The sequence below is a fragment of the Natator depressus genome, chromosome 7 (assembly GCF_965152275.1).
Source record: "Natator depressus isolate rNatDep1 chromosome 7, rNatDep2.hap1, whole genome shotgun sequence".
NCBI classification, from domain to species: Eukaryota; Metazoa; Chordata; order Testudines; family Cheloniidae; genus Natator; species Natator depressus.
This window is the reverse complement of record NC_134240.1, coordinates 42,438,780-42,465,232: the sequence shown is the minus strand read 5'-3', so window position 1 is coordinate 42,465,232 and position 26,453 is coordinate 42,438,780. Positions and strand designations below refer to the sequence as shown.

Genomic DNA, 26,453 nt, shown 5'->3' with positions numbered 1-26,453 from the left:
TTACAGCAATTGAAATCAGGATCCCATGTACTCTGATTCCACACCATGGAATTTGATACCATTATACCTCAGAGTACACAAAACCTTGGTAATAGTTAACATAAATAATAAAAACCTACTAGTGGTAAAAAAAAAGTGCTGGCATTTGATGTCACAGTTAGGAAATGCAACTATTTAGGGACAGATGAGAGGCAGACTTTTGAAACCCGGCTGCATTTAATAAATTAAATCTGACTCAGTTTTGGATATGGTCTGTCAAACTTTCAAAACTATCTTTCACCTTTATTATAGAAATAGTTTTAAAATTATGGATTTCATGGAAAAAAATAATATTACTACATGTCCTCTAGAAAGTTACGCAGAAAATTTTCTTGATTATCTACATTTTCAAAGATGAGGAAAGAACTCAAATTAAAAGTCAACCCAGAAAAGTGGTTTAAAAAACACACTAAGTATGGAGCTCTAGAATTCTTAACATTTTTCAAGACCTGTGACAATAGTAATTTATTTTGACCCTAAAAACATCTTGCAGGCCCTCAGAATTTAAATATTCTGTATAATGTAAAGAAGTTATGCAAAACAAGCTATGAAGCCAGTAAAAATTCTTGCTGCCTGAAAGAAGCAGAGCCAGATTTACTACTAATTATTATAGACTAATACAGATAGTGTATAACATCATCTGAAAAAAAAACAATACAAACACCTAAGTCCTAAACAATGACATGTAGTCAAACATTTTCTTGGGAAAGCTTGAAAACAGAAAACTGAATTTGTGGACAGTATCTGACAGTTTATCAATAGCAAGGAAACCACTTGTATAAAAAGAAAATTCTAAAATACAATGCTCATATATCCAAGAGATGACTTTTCATATCTACTGCTTTTCCACTAAGAGCATCTGAAATGAATCAGATTTAGTGACCCATCAAGGTAGATGAGAGCTCACAGAAACCGCACTGAACTAGAATGGAGAGAAACCAGCTTTTCTTCCCATTCCCCACAAGAGATAGAGCCTTAAAGATTCAAGTTAAAATAAGTTTCAGAGTAGCAGCCGTGTTAGTCTGTATTCACAAAAAGAAAAGGAGTACTTGTGGCACCTTAGAGACTAACCAATTTATTAGTCTCTAACGTGCCACAAGTACTCCTTTTCTTTAAGTTAAAATAATTCATTGACCTGTTCCGAGGTAGACTAGGAGAAAAGCATAAACCTATTTTATGATGATCTCACTCTTATTTCTGGAGGCTCCAGGGCTAGGAACAAATGGATACATTTAGAGAGAGTAATATTTCCATTGTCTGAACAAAACACTTGCATTTGTGCCATTTAGATGAGAAAACCAGAATAATGGCATTGCTTTCAGAGCTAGGGGAAAGAACAAGTCCTGGCTAATACCCTAGACTGGTATATAAAATACAGTTCAGTGTTAAACTAGAAAAATCGAGGTCTGATGGCACTCTCTTATTGTTGATAATCTTGCTGAGTGGAGACCCTATGGTAATGTTCTCTTTTTGGTGAAGATTCTAGAGAAGGTGGTGTCACAACTGTGGCAATATTTTGAGTCCTCAGATTTTTTTTTTATTCTGTTCACCTGCTTTTAGATGTAGGTATGGAACAGATACTGCACAGTTTCTCTGGCTGAGTCTCCTGCTGATGAATGAAAATAAAGTGCACATACTCATTCTTTTAGGTTGATCAGTGGCCTTGAGTAATCTTGACTGAGGTATTGACGTGGCTGCAGACACTGCCATGGGCAAGTCACTCTTGCAATGGCTCTATTCACAAGGATAGGCTCCAGATGGTAGTGTTAGGTAAGTGCTCATCTACTCCAGGCTGTTTCATGTAGCGTATCATAGGGTTCTGTTCTCTCACCCCTCCTATTCAAGGTATATTTATGAGACTGTGGGAAATCTGCACTTCCCCACCTGGCAATAGCATTTGAAATCAACTAAAATGAACACATTACCCTTTGGTTTAACTGGAAGGGTCCCTGCACTGAGTAATCTGCTTCCTTTATTGGTGAATTCTGTTGACTGTCAGGTCATATCCATCTGTTCCCTGCAGGCTATTTCTGGGGAGTGGGATAAGCAGATGTGTGGAGTGAATGAAGATTTTGAGGGTTATGGGGAGAGAGAGTCTTAGTCTTTGAACACTGGCCCTAACTTTCACTGTAGTTTTATAAAGATTCTAAATAATCTAGTGTGCTAGGCAGGATACTTGGGATGCCCTAGATATACAATGTATCTGTGTATGAGCAAAATAGACTGCTGTTTAACATTAACATATAAAATGAGGTAGGATCTGAGGTTTAAAATATGGAAAGTTTTTCAATCTTAACATTATCTTTGTGTTTCAAGTACAGTGCATAAAAGGTTGTTACAAGGAGGAGGGTGAAAAACTGTTCTCAACCTCTGAGGATAGAACAAGAATCAATGCACTTAAATTGCAGCAAGGGAGGCTTGGGTTGGACATTAGGAAAAACTTCCTGTCAGGGTAGTTAAGCACTGGTATAAATTACCTAGGAAAGTTGTGGAATCTCCGATATTGGAGAATTTTAAGAACAGATTAGACAAACACCTCTCAGGAATGGTCTAATTATTACTTAGTCCTGATTAGAGTGCAGGGGACTGGCTAGATCTATCAAGGGCCCTTCCAGTTCTACGTGTCTGGTTTTTTGGTCGTAGGTACATAGTTTGAATTGATAACATCTGAGTAACAATGCTACCACTAATTACCGAGCCAGAAGTGTGGCTCTTTACAATGCAAGGCTCCTCCCGATACAGACAACTATGCCTTTGTAGAATTCTCAGTCATGGGAAGGAGTAGAACATTACCATATGATATGGGGCCACATTTCCTTTTAATCATTAAAACAATTAATTTGATGCTTATGAAAGTGAAGGGTTATTAACAATGCTAGTAAGAGAAATAACAAAAAGCAGACTAATCACAAACTCCCTACCCATCTCTGGCAGTGCATCTCACTGCTATCCTGCAACACAGTATTACCAAGTCACACATCTCAAGAGCAATGAGCAACAAGCAAATTCAGTATTTATCTATAAGGGTTAGGATAAGATCAATTTAATTTGCTTGTGGAGAGAATAAAAGAACACAAACTGATTGTAGAAAGAGAGAACTGGTTTGCTTCAGGGATTTGACAACATTACAAAACCTATGTCATGCAACTCCACAGAAGAGAAAGGAAAAAAACTACCTTACAATCAATGGTGTATATATTAAATTAGGAAGATCTCCTTAAATAAACCAACACATTTTAACAGAAGTGGTAGTTACCTGTAACATCAACATACTCTGAAGAACACAAATTATAACTAGAGTAAATCAAATTATAGTTTGATTTACTGAACACACTGGAGTGCTTTGCAGGCTAAGAAGTTAAAGCAAGCAGAGACAACGGGATAAGATTTAAGTTAGAAACATGGTCATTTTTACTAAATTATTCTAGACACCTGTTGTCTATTCAGAGCAATTTAAGAAGTATAACATCACAAGGATGGGGAGAACATTTTGGTACTTGAGATACAGGAATAGGTTCTTCTCAGTGTGAATTTCAGCTGTTTCTCCCGCCCTTTTATGCTCAAATGAATTCTAAATGGTTTTGTGCTTTACATTTATTTCATATTAAAAGCTTGACTTCTAACTTACTGTATTTGAAAACACAGAGAATGTTAAGATTGAAAAACTACAATGAGTAACTATTCTTCGGGCATAGTCATGCAGTTTTATTTATAAAGCACCATACACATCTAATCTGCTGTATAAACAGTAGCCACTTCTGAACATAAAAAATTCTGTTATCAGTCCTTTCTTAAAACTATCCTCCATATAAAGACAGACTGTCAATAAAAGCAGTAGGAGTGCTATTTCTGTGGGACATCTCAGGTAACGAATCACGAGGGATCAAGTAACAGGGCTAAGAAAGCAGATGATCTCATAGCAAGAACTAACATGAGAATGATTATATAGTTTCTAGAAATACAAACAGCAGAGGACAGTGTCATTAGTCAGTTCAGGCAGAGAAGAGAGCCCTGGTTTTTATTTATACTTGCAATCAAGATGAAAACATCCTCTTCAGAGGAAAGAAGTTCCTTTGCCTACCTCCAGAGAAATCTTTCAGTAAAATATCGAGGTTCTTGCTCACAGTTCTAGGTCTCCCTTAGAGGATTTTTAGTAGGAAAATCTGAGACCCCCAATAAGCTTGTGTGTGAAAAATATACGTTCAAATTTCTTAAATTTACCTTTGAACATTAAAAATACATGACACTAACTACTGAGTGCAGTTTAGTTCATATTTATGTAATCAGTTTTTTTTAAACAGACATGTGATTTATCCTTTTTAGAGAGGTTTTACGTTTCTTCCACATTAAGACCACAAATTGTAGACCAAATGCTTTGTCATTAAGATTAAAAACATTTTCTAAAATGTCACCAAAATGTTCGGTGGGAACATCACTCTACCTTCATTATGGACAAAAATATCCAAGCATACAATGACTAGCTGAGTTAAAGGAATCAAATCTTATTTGCACAACAATAATAATTTTTCAGGTGTAACAACTAGTTAACTACATACAGAATGTTTCCACCATATCAACAGAAATAGTTGTTTACAGTACAATTTTTTTGTAATGGCACTTATGATAGCTTAGTACAAAAGACAAACTAAATTCAGAGGATCTGGAAAAAATGATTGTCAACTTGCAACATTAGGAATCACAGGGCAAGAAAACAGATGAGATGCACATGAATAAAAAGATGCAAAAGCTTAAACACAGAAAGTCATCAGAAACTTCTTTTAAGAGCTACCTGAACTAAAAGATAATCAGATTATTGCAGGCATCAGTTATAGGTACCCAGTTGGAGAAGAACTGCCTGACAAACGAATTTGACGAGAAGCACTCTTAGTTTTCCTAAATGAAATTAAATGTGAATGACAACGATATACTGAAATGGTCCTGGTTCCACAATGGGACAGATAAAAATGATGGTTAGTTAGTTATCCTGATCTGAGGAACATGGCTATAGATGCCTAAAAATGATGAAGTAAAAATTGTTTTTGAAAGGGATACGCTAACTTGAAATGTACAGAATTTACAAAATGAGTTAAAAGTAGTTTGAGGAATTCTCCCCACCAACTTTTATGGTTTTGAATAATAGTTTCCGATTTTAAAAAAGTCTTTGTTTGAAATAGGAGAAACTGACTGACTACACAAGGGAAAATAGTGACAATGAATATATAGCAAGTACTACCAGATGCAGAAAGTAGAGAGAGATTTCTCTCTCCCTAATTCTTTGAACTACAGTAAGCTTAGTTATTTGTAACATTAGTAGGTCAACAATGATATTTCAGTTTGAAAAATAAGTTGAGCGTGTCCCCTTAAGAGAGACTATAGTTATCAGTGACTATGTGGGCAGAAAGGCCTTGACTTAGAGGCCATGAGCTCAACCCAAGGGACTGAAACTTTTGATCCTACTCAGGTCTAGGTGACCGCTAAGTTGCTTACTTTTTCAGAAGAGATGTGACTTCATCATGAGTGTATTCTTCTAGGACACAAAAGCAGTTCAGTTAAAACTTAAGGGGGAGAGTACAACTGAACAAAGGTGTTTCTGACAAAAATCAGATGCCTAACAACCACAACTCAATTAGGTATTCTTGTTTCAATAGAAAGTATGGAGCTAGTTCAGTGATGTGCATACCTGAAAAGTGGGTGTATGAATGGAGAGAATGTTGATATACCCATGTATATCAACATACTGACTAATTTCTGGAAATATTCACAAACAAGAAATGCTGGCTAGTAGATATTTAAGGTGTTAAGTCCTAAGAGGGATTACTACTAAACTTTGGAGGATGGAGTTCTAACTTCTGTTACATCAACACAATCCCAGTAATGTCACTGGGGTTACAGAGGTGAGCTGGGTTTCCCAAGTTAGATACAAGTACTTAGGTAGAAAAAATTTCTTTCCTTCAACATCAAAACCTAAGGTGAGGCTTATTTCAATGGCACAGGTTCTCTTTTGTGAAGATTTGCCATGTGGTATATGCATGTCCAAAATACAAGAAAAAATGTGTTGCATATTAAAATAAAGGGCCTTTCTGGAATTTTAAATAGGCAAAATAGGGTATGATTTACAGTGTGAATATGTAACTGAATTGCAAGTTTTCTTTAGTACTAAATAGTTGTGTCTAGAAATACTCCATATGTAATAAAATTTCAAGTATAACTGCACTGAGAAGTCAATTAAGACCAATGCTTCAAAGTATCTAGGGACTTGAGAGCGTGAACCACCATTACAGGAAGCCTAAAGGACACAGATCAACTCAATCTAAGAATGGGTTTATTGCAGAACCACTATGTTGTCCCACTGTGCTGTGAGCTTGGCAGCATTTCTATTATAAACATCTGATGTTAGGATTTACCACTAGAAAACCCTTTGTTTGGAGTTAGTCATAAAATTCATAAGTCTCCTGACACTTGTATTTCACAAGGTCATTTAATTTTTTGTGCGCCTTTTCATTAATCACCTGTTTTTTTAAAAAAATCATAATGGTAGTTACAGTACTTTTCCAAAAGCTGTTATTCTGTGTTAAAGCACAGAGAATTTAATTTAATTAAAAATTATGTATTCAACCATGCATAATTCTTTTCTACATTATTTGTAAAGCATCTGTACTGAGTGTTAGCTCTGAAACTTGGCTAGAAGATTCCCAATCCTTGATCTTTAAATGTGGGTGGCTTAGTTAAGTTAAGGCTTCAAGTTCAATTGATCTTTGACTGCAACCTACACAAAATGATCTTGTAAAATCAAAACTGTGTTGGATATTTTGGAAGAAGACTAGCTATTTTTTTTTGTCTAGTAAGTTTTCTTTATATTTTACAAAAAGGGTAATACCTTGCAGACAGGCTTCCATTTGTATTGTATGCCACGCTAACTGAGTTTTAAGTTTTTTTAAATAAGGAAAAAGTTGTTTATTAGGTGTTCCCTTGTAATACCCTAGGTACAGCAACCAATTAAAAAACTGTAAAGGGATTGTGGCAAAGCACCGGCCTTGCCTCGGGGGGTACTGGGCTTCTAGGTGCTTAGGGTTTGCCTCAGAGGTTTGTTGTGACCCTCAATGTAGCCTCTCTCCCCGCCTAGAGGCAAGGGCTACAGCTTACTGAGTCACCATCGTCAACCAGTCAACGAGTTTGGTGTAAGAACCCTCTTTAATCCCTGTGTGTGTGCGCGCGCCGGGGGGGGGGGAGCGGGTCTGGGGGCAACCCGGGCCCACCCTCTTCTCCGGGTTCCAGCCCAGGGACCCGAATTGGCAGCAGAAACAGGTAGTTTTCCTATACTACCAGAGCTATAGCCCTTCCCTGGGCTGCTTCCCCAAACAGCCCCTCCTAGCATCCTCCTTGGTACCTGACCACACTTCTTCTCCTGGGTCTTTCACTGCGCACCTTTTTTCTCCCAGCTTTCCCACATCTTCCTACTCTCAGCTCCTAGCAGCCGGCCTCTCTGAAGGACTTCCTTTTAAACTACTCCCAGATGGTTTTAAACGGGCTTCAGGTGATCTGATTAGTCTGTTTCTTTTGATTGCTCCTAATCAGTTCTTGATTGGTTCCAGGTGCCTTATGGAGTCTGCCTGACTTAATTGCTTCTAGCACCTTCCTGACTGCTCTGGGGTAGCCTCTGCCCTGGTCACTCATGAAACAGAAAACTATTCATCCAGTGTGTTTCCTTCTACCAGACTCCTGCACCTAACTGGTCTGGGTCTGTCACATATCCCTCCCCCCTGCTCAACAGCAAGGGGTTGGGCGGCTTGGGACAACATAAAGTGCACACGTGACAAACCATCGGCATTGCCATGGCGGCTCCTTGCTCTATGTTGCACGTGGAACACGAAAGGTTGGAGGGACAAGAACCACCTGGTTACCCTGGAGTTCTTCTCCTTGTTTCACTGCATCCATTGAAGTGGGGCCTGGTCAGTTACAAGGACAAACCTACACCCAAGCAGGTAATAACGTTATGCTTCCATGGCCCATTTAACAGTGAGGCACTCCCTCTCAAGCACTACATATTTTTGTTCCCTCGGAAGGAGTTTCCTGCTGAGGTAGAGTATTAGGTGCTCCTCCTCCCTGACCATCTGCGAGAGGACGGCCTCTCGCCCCACCTCGGATACATCTGTTTGTAGGATGAATTCCATGGTGAAATCCAGGGCTACCAAGACAGGGTTATTGCACAGGGTAGTCCGTAGGTCTGCGAATGCCCTCTCTGCTGCATCCAACCATCTGACTGGATCAGGGCCACAGGCCTTCACTAAGTCCGTTAGGGGACTTGCCCTTGTGGCAAAATGGGGGATGAAACGCCGGTAATACCCCACCACCACTAGGAATGTTAGGACCTGCTTCTTATGACTTGACTGGGGCCAATTTTGGATGGCCTCTAACTTATTCAGCTGGGGTTTTACCAGACCTTTTCCTACCACATAGCCAACATATTTGGCCTCCGTGAACCCTATGGCGCACTTGACAGGGTTTGCCATAAGGCCAGCTCACCTGAAGGTATCAAGGACCGCCCCCACCTTCAAGTGGGTTTCCCAGTCTGGGGTATGAATAACCACATCATCCAGGTAGGCCGCAGCATACCTGGCATGGGGGCATAATAGCTTGTCCATGAGGCACTGAAACGTAGCTGGGGCCCCATGTAGTCCAAAAGGAAGGACAGTGTATTGGAAAAGACCCTCTGGTGTAGAGAACGCCATCTTTTCCTTTGCGTCTTCGGCTAGGGGAATCTGCCAGTACCCTTTTGTCAAGTCTAGGGTCATCAAATACCAGGCATTACCTAGACGGTCCACTAGTTTGTCTATGCGAGGAATGGGTTATACATCAAACTGGGATATCTCAGTCAATCAGCGGAAGTCATTGCAGAACCTTGTGGTGCCATCAGGTTTGGGCAACACCACTCTCGGGCTGGACCACTGACTGTGGGATTCTTTGATGATCCCCATCTCCAGTGTTTGTTTTACTTCTGCTTTTATTTCCTTCCTTTGGCTGCTGGTACCTGGTAGGGCCTCATTGTTACTCTGGCCCCAGGGATTGTGACGATGTGGTGATATGTCTCGTTTGTGCGACCTGGCTTTGTCGAGAATACATCTGGATGATCATCTCAAAATACCTCCTTCTTCTCGACTGGCGTTAAATTGGGACACACCCTCACCTGTTCAGGGATTTTGTCCACTGGGTACAGGTCTTCTCGAACAGCTGCACATGCCTCTCAGGCATGCCAGGGTTTCAGAAGGTTGACATGGTATATTTGCTCTAGTTTTCGATGTCCCGGTTGTCGCACCTTGTAATTTACAACCCACCCCCCACCCCGGCCCCCACAGGTTCAGCTATTTCGTAGGGTCCTTTCCACTGGGCCAATAGCTTACTTTCTGCCACGGGTACTAGTGCCACTACTCAGTCGCCAGGTTGAAACTGCCGAACTTTGGCTTGACAGTTGTAGTAAGCTCGCTGGGCTTCTTGGGCCTTTTCTAGGTGCTCCCTCACTATGGGAGTGACCCAGGCTATCCGGTCCCTCATTTGTAGCACATGCTCTATTACGTTCTTCCCTTCACTTGGTTCCTCCTCCCGAGTTTCCTTGAGTATGTCCAACATGCCTCAGGGGTGGCGTCCATACAATAGCTCAAAGTGGGAGAATGCCGTGGAAGCTTGGGGAACCTCATGGATGGCGAACATGAGGTACGGTAGTAGGTTGTCCCAATCTTTCCCATCCTTGCTTACCACCTTTTTTTATCAAGGCCTTGAGGGTCCGGTTAAATCTTTCCACCCGACCATCGGTTTGTGGGTGGTAAACCGAGGTCCGCAGGGTCTGGACATGGAGCAGGAAACACAGGTCCTTCATTAACTTGGACATGAATGGTGTTCCTTGGTCCCGTGAGGATTTCTTTTGGTAGCCCTACCCAGGTGAAGATTTCCACAAGTTCTTTGGCACTGCTCTTGGAGGCTGTGTTTCATAGGGGGATAGCTTCTGGATACCTGGTTGCACAGTCTAGGATGACAAGCACATACTGGTGGCCTCGGGTCATCTTCTCTAGCAGCCCCACTAGATCCATGGCGATCCGCTCAAATGGAACTTCAATGATCGACAGGGGTACCAAAGGGGCTCTTAGATGTGGAGGAGGGCTGCGCAATTGACATTCGGGACAGGAGGTGTAGTACTGCCGGACATCTTCATGTCTCCTCGGCCAGAAGAACCTGAGTAAGATTCGCACCTGGGTTTTCTCCACCCCCAGGTGTCCTCCAAAAAGGTGACTGCGGGGAAGGTTTAATATTGCCCTCTGGTGTTTTCAGGGTACTAGGAGCGGTGTACCTTTTGTCCTGCATGCGCACGACCCAGTACAGGAGGTCCTTCTTGATTATGAAGTATGAGTTTTTCCTGCTACGGGTACCCCATCTATCTTGGCCACCTCCTTCCTGGCACTGTTATACCTTGAGTCCTCCACTGGTCCCGTCCAAAAGTTGCCCTCCTGGGACTTATGAGCTGGAACTCTGAGGGATCTTCTTCTACCCTCTAGCCGGCTCTGTGGGGTTGGGTTTGGAACCAGTTTCTGAACCTGCCTGTGTCTTGGGGTCCTTCCTTTTAGTAGCCCAAGTCTGCTCGTCTATACAGGCGGTCCTTTGTCCTTGTAGCAGGATTCGGGTACCCAAGGCCTTGGCAGCCCTTCTTTCCCTTTTTGTCTTCCGGCCTCCCCCGTGGGCAGGGAATAGTTCCTGGGATACTTCCATGAACACCGGGGGAGAACATTCTGCTGTGGAGGCCTCCCTCAGTTCGGGGAGCTCCTCTTCCTCCCACCCATCCCAAGTTTCCAAACCTGGGAAAAATCTCTTCTGATGAGCACAGGACAGGGGAGGTGTGGGACCACCCCTACTTTCACCTAGTGACATTTCCCTGAACTTCTAGCTTTACTGGTATGATGGGGTAGTAGCTAACAGTCCCATGGACACGTTACCCCTGTATATTTAGTTTGCATTAACTTGCTGAGCTTTACTAGTTTACCTGAGATCAGGGTGATAGTGCTCCCGAATCTATGAGCACCACCGTTTCTACCCCATCCACTTTTACTGGCCTTGTATATGTGTGGGGGGTGACTGCGACCCCCACAAGGTTGAGGAGGGAGCATGGGCCACTCCAGTCCACGAGATTACACTGCATGGGCTCTTCGAGGTTGGGGCACTGGGCTGCTATGCGTAACACAGCTCTCCATACCCGTAACACCTATAATTGCTTCTCCTATCCTGTAGATTAGGAGGTTTAGCCTCGGGGTTTCCCCCACCCAATCCATTCCCGTCCTCCTGGAGACCCATCTGGTCTTCGGCCTCTCTCTTCTTCCACCTAAGGGTCCCTGGTCACCTGAACCCCTGGGGTTGGCGTTAGTCGCTTGCCTCATATGGGGCCTTCCCTAGGTAGATGGGTCAATTCCCTGGCCATCAATTGTCTCTCCACCGGCACGACTGTTTCATCGTAGGTGGATGGGTTGTGCTTGCCTACCCACGTACAAAGGTCTTGCGGTAGTCTCCGCATAAATTGGTCTATGACCAACGTCTCCAAAACTTTCTCTGAGCTGCATGCCTTAGGCCGTAGCCACTTCCGAGCAAGGCGCATCAGATCGAACAGCTGAGACCTTGGTGGCTTGCTCTCCTGATACTTCCAGTCATGGAACTTCTGGGCCCATATGGCTGCCATCATGCCTGATCAGGCCAGGAACTCGGTCCTCAGCCGGGGTATCTAGCTGCATCCCCGGCAGGCAGATCAAAATAGGCCTTCCGGGCTTCTCCGCACAGAAAAGAGGTGAGAATACTGGCCCACTGGTCCTGTGGCCACGCCTCACGCTGAGCAATTCTTTCAAAAGACAGGAGATGTCATCCCTGGCCATCATTTCTGGTAGACAGCCTGCTGCCCTTGGAGTTTGTGTCCCTCCGGGCCCTTGGGTTTGGTTGGAGAGGGTCTTTAGTTGGTCCACTATCTTGGGCGGCTTGGTTCACTAACAACTGATTGGTTTCTTGTTGTAATTGGGTAGATTCCTGCACTGCCATCCCTTGTATCCACGTAGCCTCCTGCTGGGCTGCTGTGGCTTGTACCAGAGCTTTCACCAATTCCTCCATTGTGGTGAGGGCACGCTGACCCTTAAAAAAAACAAACAAAAAAAAAACCAACCAACTCCCCAGTGCACCTTCCCCCCCCGCCGTGCTGCGACCAAGAATCCTACTTTTCACACCAGTTATGCCAGAGCACCAGCCTTGCCTCGTGGGGTTCTGTGCCTCTAGGTGGTTGCCTCAGAGGCTTGCTGTGACCCTCAGTGTAGCCTCTCTCCCCTCCTAGAAGGGTGGGTTACAGTTTACTGAGTCACCTTCATCATTAGCCAGTCAACAGATTTGGTGTAAGAACCCTCTTCAGTTCCTGTCTTCCTTCTCAGAGAGCGTTTGTGTGTGTGGACACTGGGGGGAACCCGCGCCCACTCTCTTCTCCGGGTTCCAGCCCAGGGACCCGAATTGAGAGCAGAAACAGGTAGTTTTCCTATACTACCAGAGCTATAGCCCTTCCCTGGGCTGCTTCCCCAAACAGCCCCTCCTAGCATCCTCCTTGGTACCTGACCACACTTGTTCTCCCGGGTCTTTTACTGTACACCTTCCTTCTCCCAGTCCTCCCACAACACACCTTCCTACTCCCAGCTCCTAGCAGCCGGCCTCTCTGAAGGGCTTCCTTTTAAACTAGTCCCAGACGGTTCTAAACGGGCTTCAGGTGATCTGATTACCCTGTTTCCTTTGATTGCTTCTAATCAGTTCTTAATTGGTTCCAGGTGTCTTATGGAGTTTGCCTGAATTAATTGCTTCTAGCACCTTCCTGACTGCTCTGCAGTAGTCTCTGCCTTGGTCACTCAGGAAACAGAAAACTATTCATCCAGTGTGTTTTCCTTCTATCAGACTCCTGAACCCAACCAGTCTGGGTCTGTCACAGGATGCAAGTCAAGTGTTAGACTTGACTATTACACAACCGTTTGTGTAATAATGTTTAACTGACCATCTTTAAAAGCAAGTGCAGTGTCACTGCAAGACTCTACTCTTCAATTCATTTAGTTGCAAGAATAGAAATATTTACCATATTCACCAAAGCGAAGGGACTCCCATTGCTGCCATTCCACAATGCTGCTGACTGCGCGCACACCCGCGTAGATTAGCAGCATCCCTAAGGTGGCATCCAGCAAGAAGTTTATAAGGTACCTGGAAGGGGGGAGAAAGTACAGAAGAGAAAACCATAAGCATGTTTTTTTTCCCCTGGAGTTAGCGGGCATCATATTACTGCAACTGACGAAGGGTAAATTTGCTTGCCTCTCTAAAAGGCCAGCATCACTATGAGATTTTAAAAACTTGAACAGTTATGTATTTGCTCTCATTTCTTATCCGAGATTTTAAACAGTTTTATAACTACCCCACTACTAGTGTTTGTCCTTCAAGTTAAATGTTAAATGAAGCTCCATGTATTTCTGTGTACAAACTCCAATTTGCATTTTATGTCCTCAAGTTAAAACCAACGTCATCTTCCCACTCTCATTTCACTATTTGGAAAGACTTCATGTAAGTGGAGCCAGAGAACAACATCTTATTTTAAAAACATCTTGTTTCTTATATAGCTTGGAAAACAGCTCAAAATGAAAAAAAAAATCAAACTCATTCCAGTCATGGAAAATACGGACTTGCTGCATGTGGATGTTAAAGGAAGGCACAGCTCTTACATACGTGAGATGCTGCAGCCATCAGTTTTTCTACTGAAAAGTAATGCTTATAGACCCAGCTATGAACAGCCCGGTGCTGAATACAAAACATGTATGGTGTAATAACTATAGAATACAAATGTAAAGTAATTCCACCAAACGTTAGACTGGACTGATTTAATTCCACCAAGTCAATTACTGTATATAACCATTCTGAATATGGTAATTGTACGTATCTTCAGAAAGACTGTCTAAACCCCCTTTTCTTTTTTTTATATTATATATATATATATATATATATATATATATATATATATATATATATATATATAACTATTTCAATCGTTATACAGTTGCTACTCTACTGTTAAGCTGTTTTAAAAGAAACTTTTGGCTGTATGGTATACACCAAAAGCTAAAGGGTTTATTATGGAATTTAAGTGAATCATGAGTTATAGCTTCACCAGAATGTCACCAGAACATCTTGTAAGTCAATGTATCTCATTTGCTAATCACTCTTGGTTGAACAAGGTAACAGCTCAGGTGCTACCAGTGACATGACATTAAACTGTTCTTTTAAAGGCCACATTGGGTTGAAAATTTTTAACATGAATACTTGAAGCCAGTCAGGTGTCTTGATGGTAACTCTTTGTACTGCTACCTGGGATTCGTGCTTCCATGTGGATGGTGTGCCCAAGTAGAAAGGGTGACAACATTGTCTGTTTTACTTGCACATTTGCAGGAGGAAAACTGGTGTCTCAGAGGACGCTATTGGCACTCTTTAGTGCAGGGGTGGGCAAACTACGGCCCGTGGGCCGGATCTGGCCCATCAGGGCTCTGGATCCGGCCCACGGGATTGCCCCGCATGGTGCTGCAGGCCCCGCGCTGCTCTCAGAAGCAGCTGGCACCACGTCCCTGAGGCCTGGGGGATGGGAGGGGAGGGAGAAGAGGCAGAGGGTTCCATGCATTGCTCTTGCCTCCAGGCACCGCCCCCCACAGCTCCCATTGGCCGGGAACGGGGAACCATGGCCAATGGGAGCTTCAGGGGAGATACCTGGAGGTGCAGCAAGGGCAGCACGCAGAGCCCTGTGCCCGCGCCCCCCCCCAGGGGCCGCGCAGGGACATGGTGCTGGCCGCTTCCCGGAGCGGTGTGACGTGGGGCCAGGGCAGGCAGGCAGCCTGCCCTGGTGCACACCTCTGCCACCCTGGAGCCACTTTAGGTAAGCGGCGCTGGGCCGGAGCCTGAACCCCTCCTGCACCCTGCCCCCCAACTCCCTGCTCTGAGCCCCCTGCCTGCATCTCACACACCCCCTGCCCCCTAGCCCCCTGCCCTGAGGCCCCCGCCATACCCCGCACCCCTGCCCTGAGCTCCCATCCGCACACCTCCTGCACCCCTGCCCTGAGCCCCCTCCTGCCCTCCACACCCCAAACCCCTTCCCTGAGCCCCTTCATACACCCACATCCCTCCTCTGCCTCAATCCCTTACCCTGAGCTTGTTCCTGCACACCGCACCTCCTCCCACACCCTGCACTCCCTCCTGCACCCCAACCCCCTGCCCCAGCCCTGCATACAATTTCCCCACCCAGATGTGGCCCTCGGCCCAAAAAGTTTGCCCACCCCTGCTCTAGTGATAGGAAGAAAAGGGCTGTGGTGGTGAAATGGGTACTATTAGAAAGAGGAGATAGGGTGTAAAGGGATAAAATGGTAGTCTCCCAAACTGAACAGTTCTGAGCCTCAACACCAGTTTTGGGATTCAGAAGAGGCTCAGCAAGAATATAAAAAGAAAGCAAAACTTCTGTTAACATGCCATTTTGCACCCACGTCTTACACACACAGCTTTTTGTGCAGAATTGGTATTTCCATAATCATTTTTTTAAAATGTTAACACAACTCTGCTTCAAAATTATGATTAAGAGGACCATATAATCAATTTTTAAGTGTTTAGCAGAGGATCCAACAAGCAACACAAGTATCGCTAACACAAACCATTTTATTCCAAAGACCACAAGAGGTCACTGCAGTCCAAAGACTGGGAAAATATCTAGTAGGCTATATTATAGTGCAGTTGCTTGCTCCTTTCTAATTAAGTGTTTAAATTACAATCCTCCTTATCTTAAGGTATTTAAAATCTGCCCATAAAGTTTGTTCAGGGTTTTTAACTTGCAGCTCCCTGAATTCTGAGTACTAGTTTCTTGATGTCTTTTTGTACTCCCAGAAGTTAAAAATGACTCAGTTTAGGTGAAAAGAAAAGGAGTACTTGTGGCACCTTAGAGACTAACAAATTTATTTGAGCATAAGCTTTCATGAGCTACAGCTCACTTCATCGGATTCCACTGAATGCATCTGATGAAGTGAGCTGTAGCTCATGAAAGCTTATGCTCAAATAAATTTGTTAGTCTCTAAGGTGCCAGAAGTACTCCTTTTCTTTTTGTGACTACAGACTAACACGGCTGCTACTCTGAAACCTGTATATATGTATGAGTAGTGTCCGACAATGTAAATCAACAATCCCTGTCTATGCTGTATTCTGATCATTCAGAGGTCAAAAGAAGATCCTATCATATACATGAATTGTAAACATGGGATATCTCAATAATCATCTCTCTTTAAAATGTACTGTGAATGGTGGAGGAACAAGCCATTGGCCTTATGTTAATTCGTATAACTAAGTTATATCTGAAACCTGTCAGTTTAGGTGGACAGCCTAATGTGACAAGATTCTGGCTCTGCCTCTTGCATTCCCACAAGATTAGGAGCTACAATTACACTGAAGTTTATTTCATAATACTAGTCTATTTATAAGACTTTTTAAAGCTAAAACCTTGTGTAATTATTAGATAAAAATACAATGGCCTTCCAATAATAATTTCTTGATTTGCTATGTAGAGCCACCATTTCAAATCAACCGAGAACAGCCCACTGAACATGAGCTCAGAAGTTTCTAAGCAAGCAGTGTCCTTTGGTGCAGTGTGTGGAGCCAACGCTCTAGCTGGGACTCAAGAGTGTAAAATGCCGGTCCAAAATTATATGCTGTTAAAAGTGGTTTTACAGCACCCATTACCAGAAGAGTAAGCTGTTGGGCAGGAGCGCATTTCAAGAAAGACCCCAAACTCTCCTCCATTTCCTTCTGTAGCTGCTGGTAAAGACTCAGGAGCTCAAAATTGTCTCAAAGACATAAATCTTCAGAATTAACATAATGGAATTTATATGCATAGTCACAATGCTCAGAGCATGAGATTGCAAAATTAATGTTTTCTGAATTAGCCTCCTACATCCTGAGCAAGATTTTTCAGCATTAACAGTGAAAGTAATACTGCATTAGCAAACAAGCATTTTAGAAAACAGACAGGAAAGCCATTATAAAATATCCTCAGACACCACTCTGACTTAATATTCATGCTTGACTGCATTAATGTAAGATTTTTGGAGTGTTTATGCATGCTACTTATTGGAACCATAGTAGATTTTCTTAGCTCTCTAGGATCCCCTACTTCCTTGACCGCCTCCTCCCTCCCCCGACAACAGCCTTGTGTTACAATCTTTCCTTCTGTTAGGATGTGGTTTTTAATGATTAAAGTTAAGATTTTGTCAGTTATTTTTAGTAAAAGTCACGGACAGGTCGTGGACAATAAACAAGAATTCATAGAAGCCCACAACCTGTCCCTGAATTTTACTAAAAAATACGAGGGGATGGGGGGAAAAAGGACTGATGATCCCAGCCCACGGCACAGCTGCAGGGGCTGAAGCCGAAGAAGTCACAGAGGTTTGTTAAAGTCACCGAATCTGTGACCTCCATGACTAAATCATATCCTTATTAATGATACATTAATTTGGCAAGAGAGGAGGGGTGTGTGTGGGGGGGGGGGGGGGTGATGTTTCCTTGGAGATACAAGGTGCTTTTCTCCCCTCAATACAAGGTGTCAGGACACTCAATTGCCTCTCAATGATTCCCAGTTCACACTGACAAGGAAGTGATACCAGAATTCTGATCCTCTATTAGTTATTCTTAAAATGTGAACTTTCAAAAACCCCTCATATAGTTCCTCAGATTCTTTTTCCAACCATCAACCCCCAATTAAATTGTCAATGAATCTCAGAAAAGATATTTCCCTAAAGGGTAGTTTACTCAAATTCACAGCACTCACAGTGAACAAGGGTCCTCTTCAGTTAGGTCTGATAAATACACATTTGCAAAGTGTATAAACAACATCCCTATGGCTTGTTTGGACGTATCTAAAAACCTGTATAAAATAAAAAGGATTGGATTTTGAAAAGTACTTACATTAAACAATCAAAATATAGTAGAACCTTGCTAATTCATACTAATTAGTCAGAGCCCAGTACTAATTATGGACTTTTTCAAATTACCAAGTCATAACACATTCATTTCTGACAAAGTGCAGTTTTAAATTTGTACTTTGTAATGTACTTGTTCTGAATAATCAAGTTCTTTATCATATGAAACTTCACTATCACCTCCTTCTGTTATATTTTAAGCAGTGGGGAGAGGCTGCTAGTATTTTGTGTAGATTACAGAATAGCATTACAGTAACAGTAAAGAGATTAATAGAATTTTATAAACAAATATAGCACAGTCTTGCTAGAAATATTTTTTTATTTTTTATTTATGCATTCATAGCAGGTTTGTGGCAGAGCGAGGAATACAATTCAGATCACCTGGCCATTAGTTCTGCACTTTAACAGCTAGATAATGCTCCCTTCATCTAAAGTCTAGTTTATTAAAAAGCTGATGTTGATATTTTAGCCTGGAAGTAAATGGCTATACTGAATGGCAATTAATTTACAATATCTTCCATTGTTGTATGCAGTGTTGTTGTAGCCATGTTGATCCCAGGATATTAGAGAGCCAAGATGGGTGAGGTAATATTTTTTTTATTGAACCAACTTCTGATGGTGAGAGTGCCAACCTTTCGAGTTTACACAGAGCTCTTCCTCCTGAAAAGGTAACTTGAAGAACAAGGAACTTCTTTTGCTCACCATTTCATTCAGCAGCAGTTCTTGCTCCCTATTTTTTTTTAAAAAAAATATAGTCCAACAGAAGCTTTGCAATGAAGACAGTGTTTGTTTCTATACAGTACTTGTACAGGACGTGTGTGTTACTGTTACTTTCTCCTCCTCCTCTAGCAAGGAGTCAGCAGCACAGGTAGGAGCAGAAAATAAAAACATGCTCAACTGCCTTCTAACACCTGCACTTTCCTCCCACCCCACCACCTCCAAATAAATCAAACAGACTGGCCATTAATAGTGAGAGAAGGTGGGTGAAGTAATATCTTTTATTGGACCAACTTCTTTTGGTGATAGACAAGCTTTCAAGCTTACACAGAGCTCTTCTTCCTCGAAAGCTTGTCTCGTCCACCAACAGAAGCTGGCTCAATAAAAGATATTACCTCATCCACCTTGTCTCAATTAAATTACAATGCAAGTTATACATCAAATATTACTGCCAAGTAGCAAACTAATTTAGAAGAAAGATCCCGTCACTATGGCAAGTTTTAAAAATACGAGTCCTTTACACTAGGTACAGACTATGTCAGTGAGTCCAGATCAAGAACATTCTCTTTTCTTCTGCACAAAATTAGAGGGGTCAGTACACATTTTATTCACATCACTAAGTATGGGAAACATGTATCAAAACAGTGCATCTGGATGAGCTCTGTTCTCTCCTTTTGTTACCTAATATTTTTCTCCTTTTTTTTTCATTGTCTATTGTTTCCTTTGCTGGCTTTTTGCATTAATTCAAAAAAAAAATTCTCCTTTTGAAAGACCAACACAATGTTCTTGCCCTGTATTCTTGTCCCCTTCCTGGTTTTCTTGTCCCTTAGCTCTATTCTCTCATCTTCAGCACCAGATGCAGAGAGTCGAATGTAGGAACTGAGAAAACAGCAAGTTACCTACCTCATCAGCACCAACAAGTACCACACACATCAGCTGGGAAGTTTAGGAACTAGATGTTGTGTTTTAAAAATAGAAAACTACTTGCTGAGGGGCACCAACTAGGAATTTCAGCTCCAGATTAATTTCTAGTATGTGGGAAGCAGAGAGTTTTAGATTTTCAATGACTTTAAAGTTTGGGATTGGTCACTGGAAACAATATTTTAAAGCGCTGAAGCTCATTGCAATTCCTAATTTCTAGAACAATAGCACCTGATTCACATCAGCCTCAGCTGATACCAAACATTAAGGGAGATCAAGCTTACTTCATTATGAGATAGAATCATCAGAAGATCCAATGACCACTAGGTTAATCAGGCCTCAAAGCCATAGTCTTCAGCCAGGAAGGCATAAACAGACTTCCACTTTTTTGACGCTTCCATCTTTTGTATGATCTTGGCTAGCAGCAGGACAGGTGGGAAGTCACATAGGAAAGACGTTGCCAAGCTTTGTGAGAGGTCACTCACCATCTCACATGGTGCACAAAGAGGCCACAGAGGACTACTGCTGTTTCCAGATGCCAAGTGGTCACCAGGTCAAACTGATTTACAATGGTGACCTTGCATCTGGAAACTGAAATGAAGTGCCCTGTGGCCTATGCGCCTTCCTACCTTTTCCATTGTTCCTGAGAGAGGAGAGAGTATACAATAGAACCTTGATCTCCACAGCCAATGTGATAATGCAGAGGGGATTGCAGGAATTACTGGACAGGTCTTGTGTGTTCATTGATGCATGTCTATGCATGAGATCAGCATTCCCAGTACGCTCCAACAAAACTGCATTTTCTTCCATGACACCACTTTTCCTTTATGACCATCTTCATCTTCTATTAATACTCTGTTGAAAAGAGACCTTGTACCTGACCGCATTCACCCTAAGGCCAGGCCTATGACTGACTTCTCTGACATTGTATGTTTGTTTTTATCATGAATCCAAAGTACTCCAAGAACAATATCACAGTGTGCTGATTTTTCAGGTCTCTCTATACAAAGCCCTGATCAGTAAAACTGTCCAGGCAGAAATAAAATTGAATTTTCTTCTTCCTTAAAGCTGGTATTAATACTACATTGATCCTGGAAGAGACCTGGAAGCACTAGCCAGAAGAAGTGGTAATGATCAAAGTTAAACAAAACAGCGACATCCATATGCAAAAAGAAAGCTGCCTGTGGGGTAATGATTGAAGCTGAAAAACGGTGACATCCATATGCAGAAAGGAATAGTTGTCTCTGGGATGTAAAAATGGGAATTTCTTTCTACAGTGTCTGGCAGAAGCCAGGATTGTAAGTCTACTTTTCTGATTACTCTGAATAGCCTTAACTTTCCATAAAGTTTCCCATTGTAGCAATAAGAGCTGGGGACTGATTTGCATGAGCATCTGATCTCAGTGATGAAGGCCCCATATACCTACATGAAAGATGTGTCCTGCTATCTTTTTCAGCAAGACACCCTTATGTCATAGGATTTCTAGTTGAGGGTTCATACTTGCAATACTGCGCACCCATGTTAGTACTGCTTGTGAAAGCATGTGAGGGCACTTAGTGTGTTTAATGGAAGGGCCTGTACAGTAAGGAGGCCATAGTTCAGGCAAAAAATCTTCCCCCTTTAGAAACACTGACTCCCTGACAATATGGGAGAATAGTCACTTGCCTGCAAGCCAGTTTTTCCCAATCTTGCCTGCCTCCTTTCTTGCTTGCGGGATGGAGTCAGAGACAACCCTACCTGGGCTGTGGAGACTGTGCCTGTGGGTACATTTACACTACAATGAAGATATGATATTGCAACTTGTACAGGCCCACCCAAGATTGATGTATCTAGATCAAAGCTAAGGGGCAGCAGAACAGGCTAGCCACTTGGATATGTACCCAGTCCTTGTACTCAGGAGGCTAGCCCCGCTGCTGCTCCAGCTTCCATGGCTACACTCCCATCGTTGTTCAAGCTAACTTTAATCTAGCTAGATTGAAGCTAGCTCAGGTATGCTTACACAAGATGCAATCACACCTCCCAGCTGCAGAGCAGACATACCGTGCATCTCTTTTGGCCTCTCCAATCCAGCCTAGCTTCTTTTGTGCCCAGACTGGGTTGTGGGGGAACTGTATTCTTCCCACAGAGCTGGCCAACCTCCTCAACGAGACACTTGATTGGAGGGAGAGAGAAGAAGCAGGAGGCCAAGATCTTTCCTTTTGCCAATGGTTTTCCCTTGGCCTAACTTATCTCCTGATGCCTGCAAAGACAACAGCTGTTGCAAATGCCTCCCAAGAAGAAGCAGCACTAAGAGGACAGTCTTTCCAAAGGCAAATGCAACCCCAAGACACTGCTGGAAACTAGATGGACAAGTTATTGAGCCAAAATATTATACAGAAATTTTAAATAGAAAGTTGACATTTCTCTTAGAAAAGCCCTGCAGCAGAATATCGGGCTGAGCCACATGTCACTGTGGAGGCAGATAAAACTGAAGGGAGCTTCAATGGATACGACATTCCCCTGCTGCCAGTGAATGACAGATCTAGTTCTGTCCTCAAGCCGTAAGCAGGCTGAAGGAGCATACTAATGTATCTGGTGACCTTTGCACAATGAAGACTGATAAATAAGAAGGGGAAATTATATATAAGGAATGCACTACATTCATTTTCAGAAGGGAAGTCATGATCCTTTGGATGCAGGTTCCACCAGGTATATGTTACTTACTGAAGTCAAACTATTCCCATGCTGGCTGATGGAGAGGACCAGACTGGCTTCTTTCAACCATAACTCATCTGAAGTTTGCTTTAAGTCAGTATTTCATAGGCAACCAAATAATCAGTTAAAACTCTACAAAACAGTTCTCTAGGATCATATGATGAAACAAATAGCATATAAAATAGAGAATTTATTACCAACTTCAACACATGAATAGCTGTATGTTGATCATTGGATCAAACAGTGAAGTTACACAAGATAATGTTAACGTCTTCAAATTAAATCTGATGCTCACACAAGAGCTGAGAATTCCAGTTACATGTAATGCAGCTAGAAAATTTAACAACAAGCAGCAAGGAATTTACTTTCAACTAGTGTCAACTTCTTTCATGAAGATCAACTAGGTTCCCTAAATTGGCCAGTCTTGATGTTCATTTTAGATAGTGTAAACAGTTTCATTTTTAGCATATGCCAGACAAAACTAGGTAGTATATGTATTCAGAATGGTTGGGCCTCATTTTTAAGCTTGGGTGCCAAAAAATATCTGGGACCTAATGTTTAAAGGTGTAACCTTAGCTGTTTTCAAACAGCAGTTGTTTCTGCTCAGTACCACTGAAAAGCCAGGTCCAGGTACTTATTTAGATTTCAATTTACAAAAAGGTACCTTTAAAAAATAGTTCTATTTAGGTGCCTAAACAAATTTTTTAGCATCCAAGTTTGAAAATTTGGCCTGTAATTTAAGACCCCATTTACTTTTGAATGACTTAGTATTTTTCCTGATATTTTTGTGGTTTAATTTCATTATAAAGCCTTTTCTTTAAGAAATATTAGACATTTCAATAAATGAAAAAACAGATGACAAAGGAAAAAGACATTTTGGGGGTAATCTGAATAGTGTTTATATGAACCCGCACATCAGCTAAGAGTCCAAGTTTACAAAGCTCTGACAAAACATTCTGCTTTTCAACATTATGGGCCAAATTCTGCCTTCAATTAAATACATGGATCCCAAAGCCTCAACAGGGATCTGCACAGGCATATTTTAGGGAAGATTTAGTTTGGTGTACAGAAAAGGGAGTAAAACAGCTACTTTAAAAAGGATACCTCAAGCTTTCACACAAATATTTTTTGAATCTTTAGCATTTAGAATAAGATTTCTAAAGGGGTATGTAGTAAGACAGAACGAACAGGAAAAACGTACAGTAAAATAATGACTGGAATACTTGTGGCACCTTAGAGACTAACAAATTTATTAGAGCATAAGCTTTTGTGGGCTACAGCCCACTTCATCGGATGCATAGAATGGAACATATAGCAAGAAGATATATAAATATATACACACACACGTACAGTTAAGTTGGAAGTTGCCATACAAACTGTGAGAGGCTAATTAGTTAAGATGAGCTATTATCAGCAGGAGAAAAAAAACTGTTGTAGTGGTAATCAAGATGGCCCATTTAGATAGTTGACAAGAAGGTGTGAGGATACTTAACTTAGGGAAATAGATTCAATATGTGTAATGACCTAGCCACTCCCAGTCTCTATTCAAACCCAAGTTAATGGTATCAAGTTTGCATATTAATTCAAGCTCAGCAGTTTCTCGTTGGACTCTGTTTTTGAAGCTTTTCTGTTGCAAAATTGCCACCCTTAAATCTTTTACTGAGTGGCCAGAGAGGTTGAAGTGTTCTCCTACCAGTTTTTGAACGTTATGATTCTTGATGTCAGATTTGTGTCCATCATTCCTCATGTATTCCCTTAAGTCTGACTATTAAAGTGCTTTCACATATTATACATTATATGCAAGTGATCATTCTTTCATTTTCCATGAGCTGAACATCTAGGATATAAAAAACATTCTAGGAGCTATTAAAGACTTACCATATCCTCCAAGGACGTCTTTCATGCTTTGGTTCTCTGAAGCGTTTTACTGAAAGAAAATTGAAGACAATCAGTGATTCCCAATGTAACAAAAATAAATTAAGAAGTAGATCAGCATATGGAGGTGTAATATTAATTTATAGTATTGAAGTTCTTTATTCAGAAACATGCTTCAACATATCAAACTCCTAGGGACAGCCACATAAAGAGCAATTGGTTCATGGAGGATAGGTACATCAATGGCTATTATCCAAAATGGTCAGGGACGCAACCTCATATGCTGGGTGTCCTAAACATCTGACTGCCAGAATCTGGGATTGGACGACAGGGAATGGATCACTCAATAAATGCCCTATTCTGTTTATTTCCTTTGAAGCATCAGGAACTGTCCACTCTAAGACGACAGGATATGGGCTAGAAAGACCATTGGTCTGATCCAGAACGGCTATTCTTATGTTCTAAGCAATCGACTTCTTTTTTCAGTTGCAAGGTTTTCTCTACTTTGATAATCAACTATTACAGATTTTTATCATGTGCAGTTACTTAGATTCATAGATATTAAGGTCAGAAGGGACCATTATGATCATCTAGTCCGACCTCCTGCACAACACAGTCCACAGAATCTCACCCACCCACCTCTGCGATAAACCTCTCACCTATGTCTGAGCTATTGAAGTCCTCAAACCATGGTTTAAAGACTTCAAGGAAAAGAGAATCCTCCAGTAAGTGACCCATGCCCCAGAGGAAGGCGAAAAACCTCTAGGGCCTCTTCCAATCTGCCCTGGAGGAAAATTCCTTCCCGACCCCAAATATGGTGATCAGCTGAACCCTGAGCATCTGAGCAAGATTCACCAGCCAGATACCCAGGAAAGAATTCTCTGTAGTAACTCAGATCCCACCCCATCTAACATCCCATCACAGGCCATTGGGCCTATTTACCATGAATAGTTAAAGCTCAATTAATTGCCAAAATCATGTGATCCCATCATACCATCTCTTCCATAAACTTATCGAGTTTAATCTTGAAGCCAGATAGGTCTTTTGCCCCCACTGTTTCCCTTGGAAGGCTATTCCAAAAGTTCACTCCTCTGATGATTAGAAACCTTCATCTAATTTCAAGTCTAAACTTCCCAATGACTAGTTTATATCCATTTGTTCTTTTGTCCACACTGGTACTGAGCTTAAATAATTCCTCTCCCTCCCTGGAATTTATTCCTCTGATATACTTATAGAGAGCAATCATATCTCCACTCAACCTTCTTTTGGTTAGGCTAAACAAGCCAAGCTCCTTGAGTCTCCTTTCATAAGCCAGGTTTTCCATTCCTCGGATCATCCTAGTAGCCCTTCTCTGTACCTGTTCCAGTTTGAATTCATCCTTCTTAAACATGGGAGACCAGAACTGCACGGAGTATTCCAGATGAGGTCTCACCAATGCCTTGTATAATGGTACTAAAACCTCCTTATCTCTACTGGAAATACCTCGCCTGATGCATCCCAAGACCGCATTAGCTTTTTTCACAGCCATATCACTTATTTTCATCATCCTGGTGTCCTTAGTAATGGTCATTCATCCAGCAAATAATAATCCTTAATCTAAGGTATCTTGGCTGGTTCAGGAAAACGCAAAACTTAATGCAAGTTGACTTCTTCTGCCCCTTGCTACTTTGAAACAAATAAGTCAATGTATGCAGTATAAAGCATAGCTGTGCAGAACAAAGTGTTTAAATTGACAAGACTAGAAACAGAAAGCATAAGAATTAGTATAATTCACAGGGCAAAGGCAGTCTACTCCTTGCTTGACAAAGTGTACTTTTATGGCTGGATAGTTTTGATGATCTTTGTGTAGCTTGCGTTACTCAAAATTGAAGCAAAAAGCAAAACGTGCTTTCACATCAGACAAGTCCTACACAAAAGAGAGCATTTTAGTGCCATTTACTTCCTACTTACAAAAAATCAAGTATTGAGTGATGCCAATTATATAAGCCTACAAAAATAAACACTAAGGTAAATCGTTCACCCCTTGCACAATTTGTAATGCAATCAATAAGTGCTCTTCTGCTGTAACCTTGAGTTACTAATTTATTATGTGTGTCTAGATCAGTGTTTCTCAAATGCAGCCACCATGGCTGCATATGTACACCAGGGGCATTTCTTGCAACCACACCCTCC

The 26,453-nt window shown here is 41.9% G+C and overlaps 1 protein-coding gene across 1 annotated transcript in view; it reads right to left on the bottom strand.

Annotated features, from left to right (window-relative positions):
- LOC141990708 (musculoskeletal embryonic nuclear protein 1-like) overlaps positions 1 to 26,453 on the bottom strand; it is a 116,307-nt gene that overhangs the window by 25,948 nt on the left and 63,906 nt on the right. The window contains exons 2-4 of the mRNA XM_074958238.1: positions 24,285 to 24,333; positions 17,924 to 18,019; positions 13,166 to 13,287 (exon numbers count right to left, since the gene is read on the bottom strand). Coding sequence (XP_074814339.1) covers positions 13,166 to 13,287; positions 17,924 to 18,019; positions 24,285 to 24,333 — 267 coding nt within the window. The remainder of the gene's footprint in view (positions 1 to 13,165; positions 13,288 to 17,923; positions 18,020 to 24,284; positions 24,334 to 26,453) is intronic.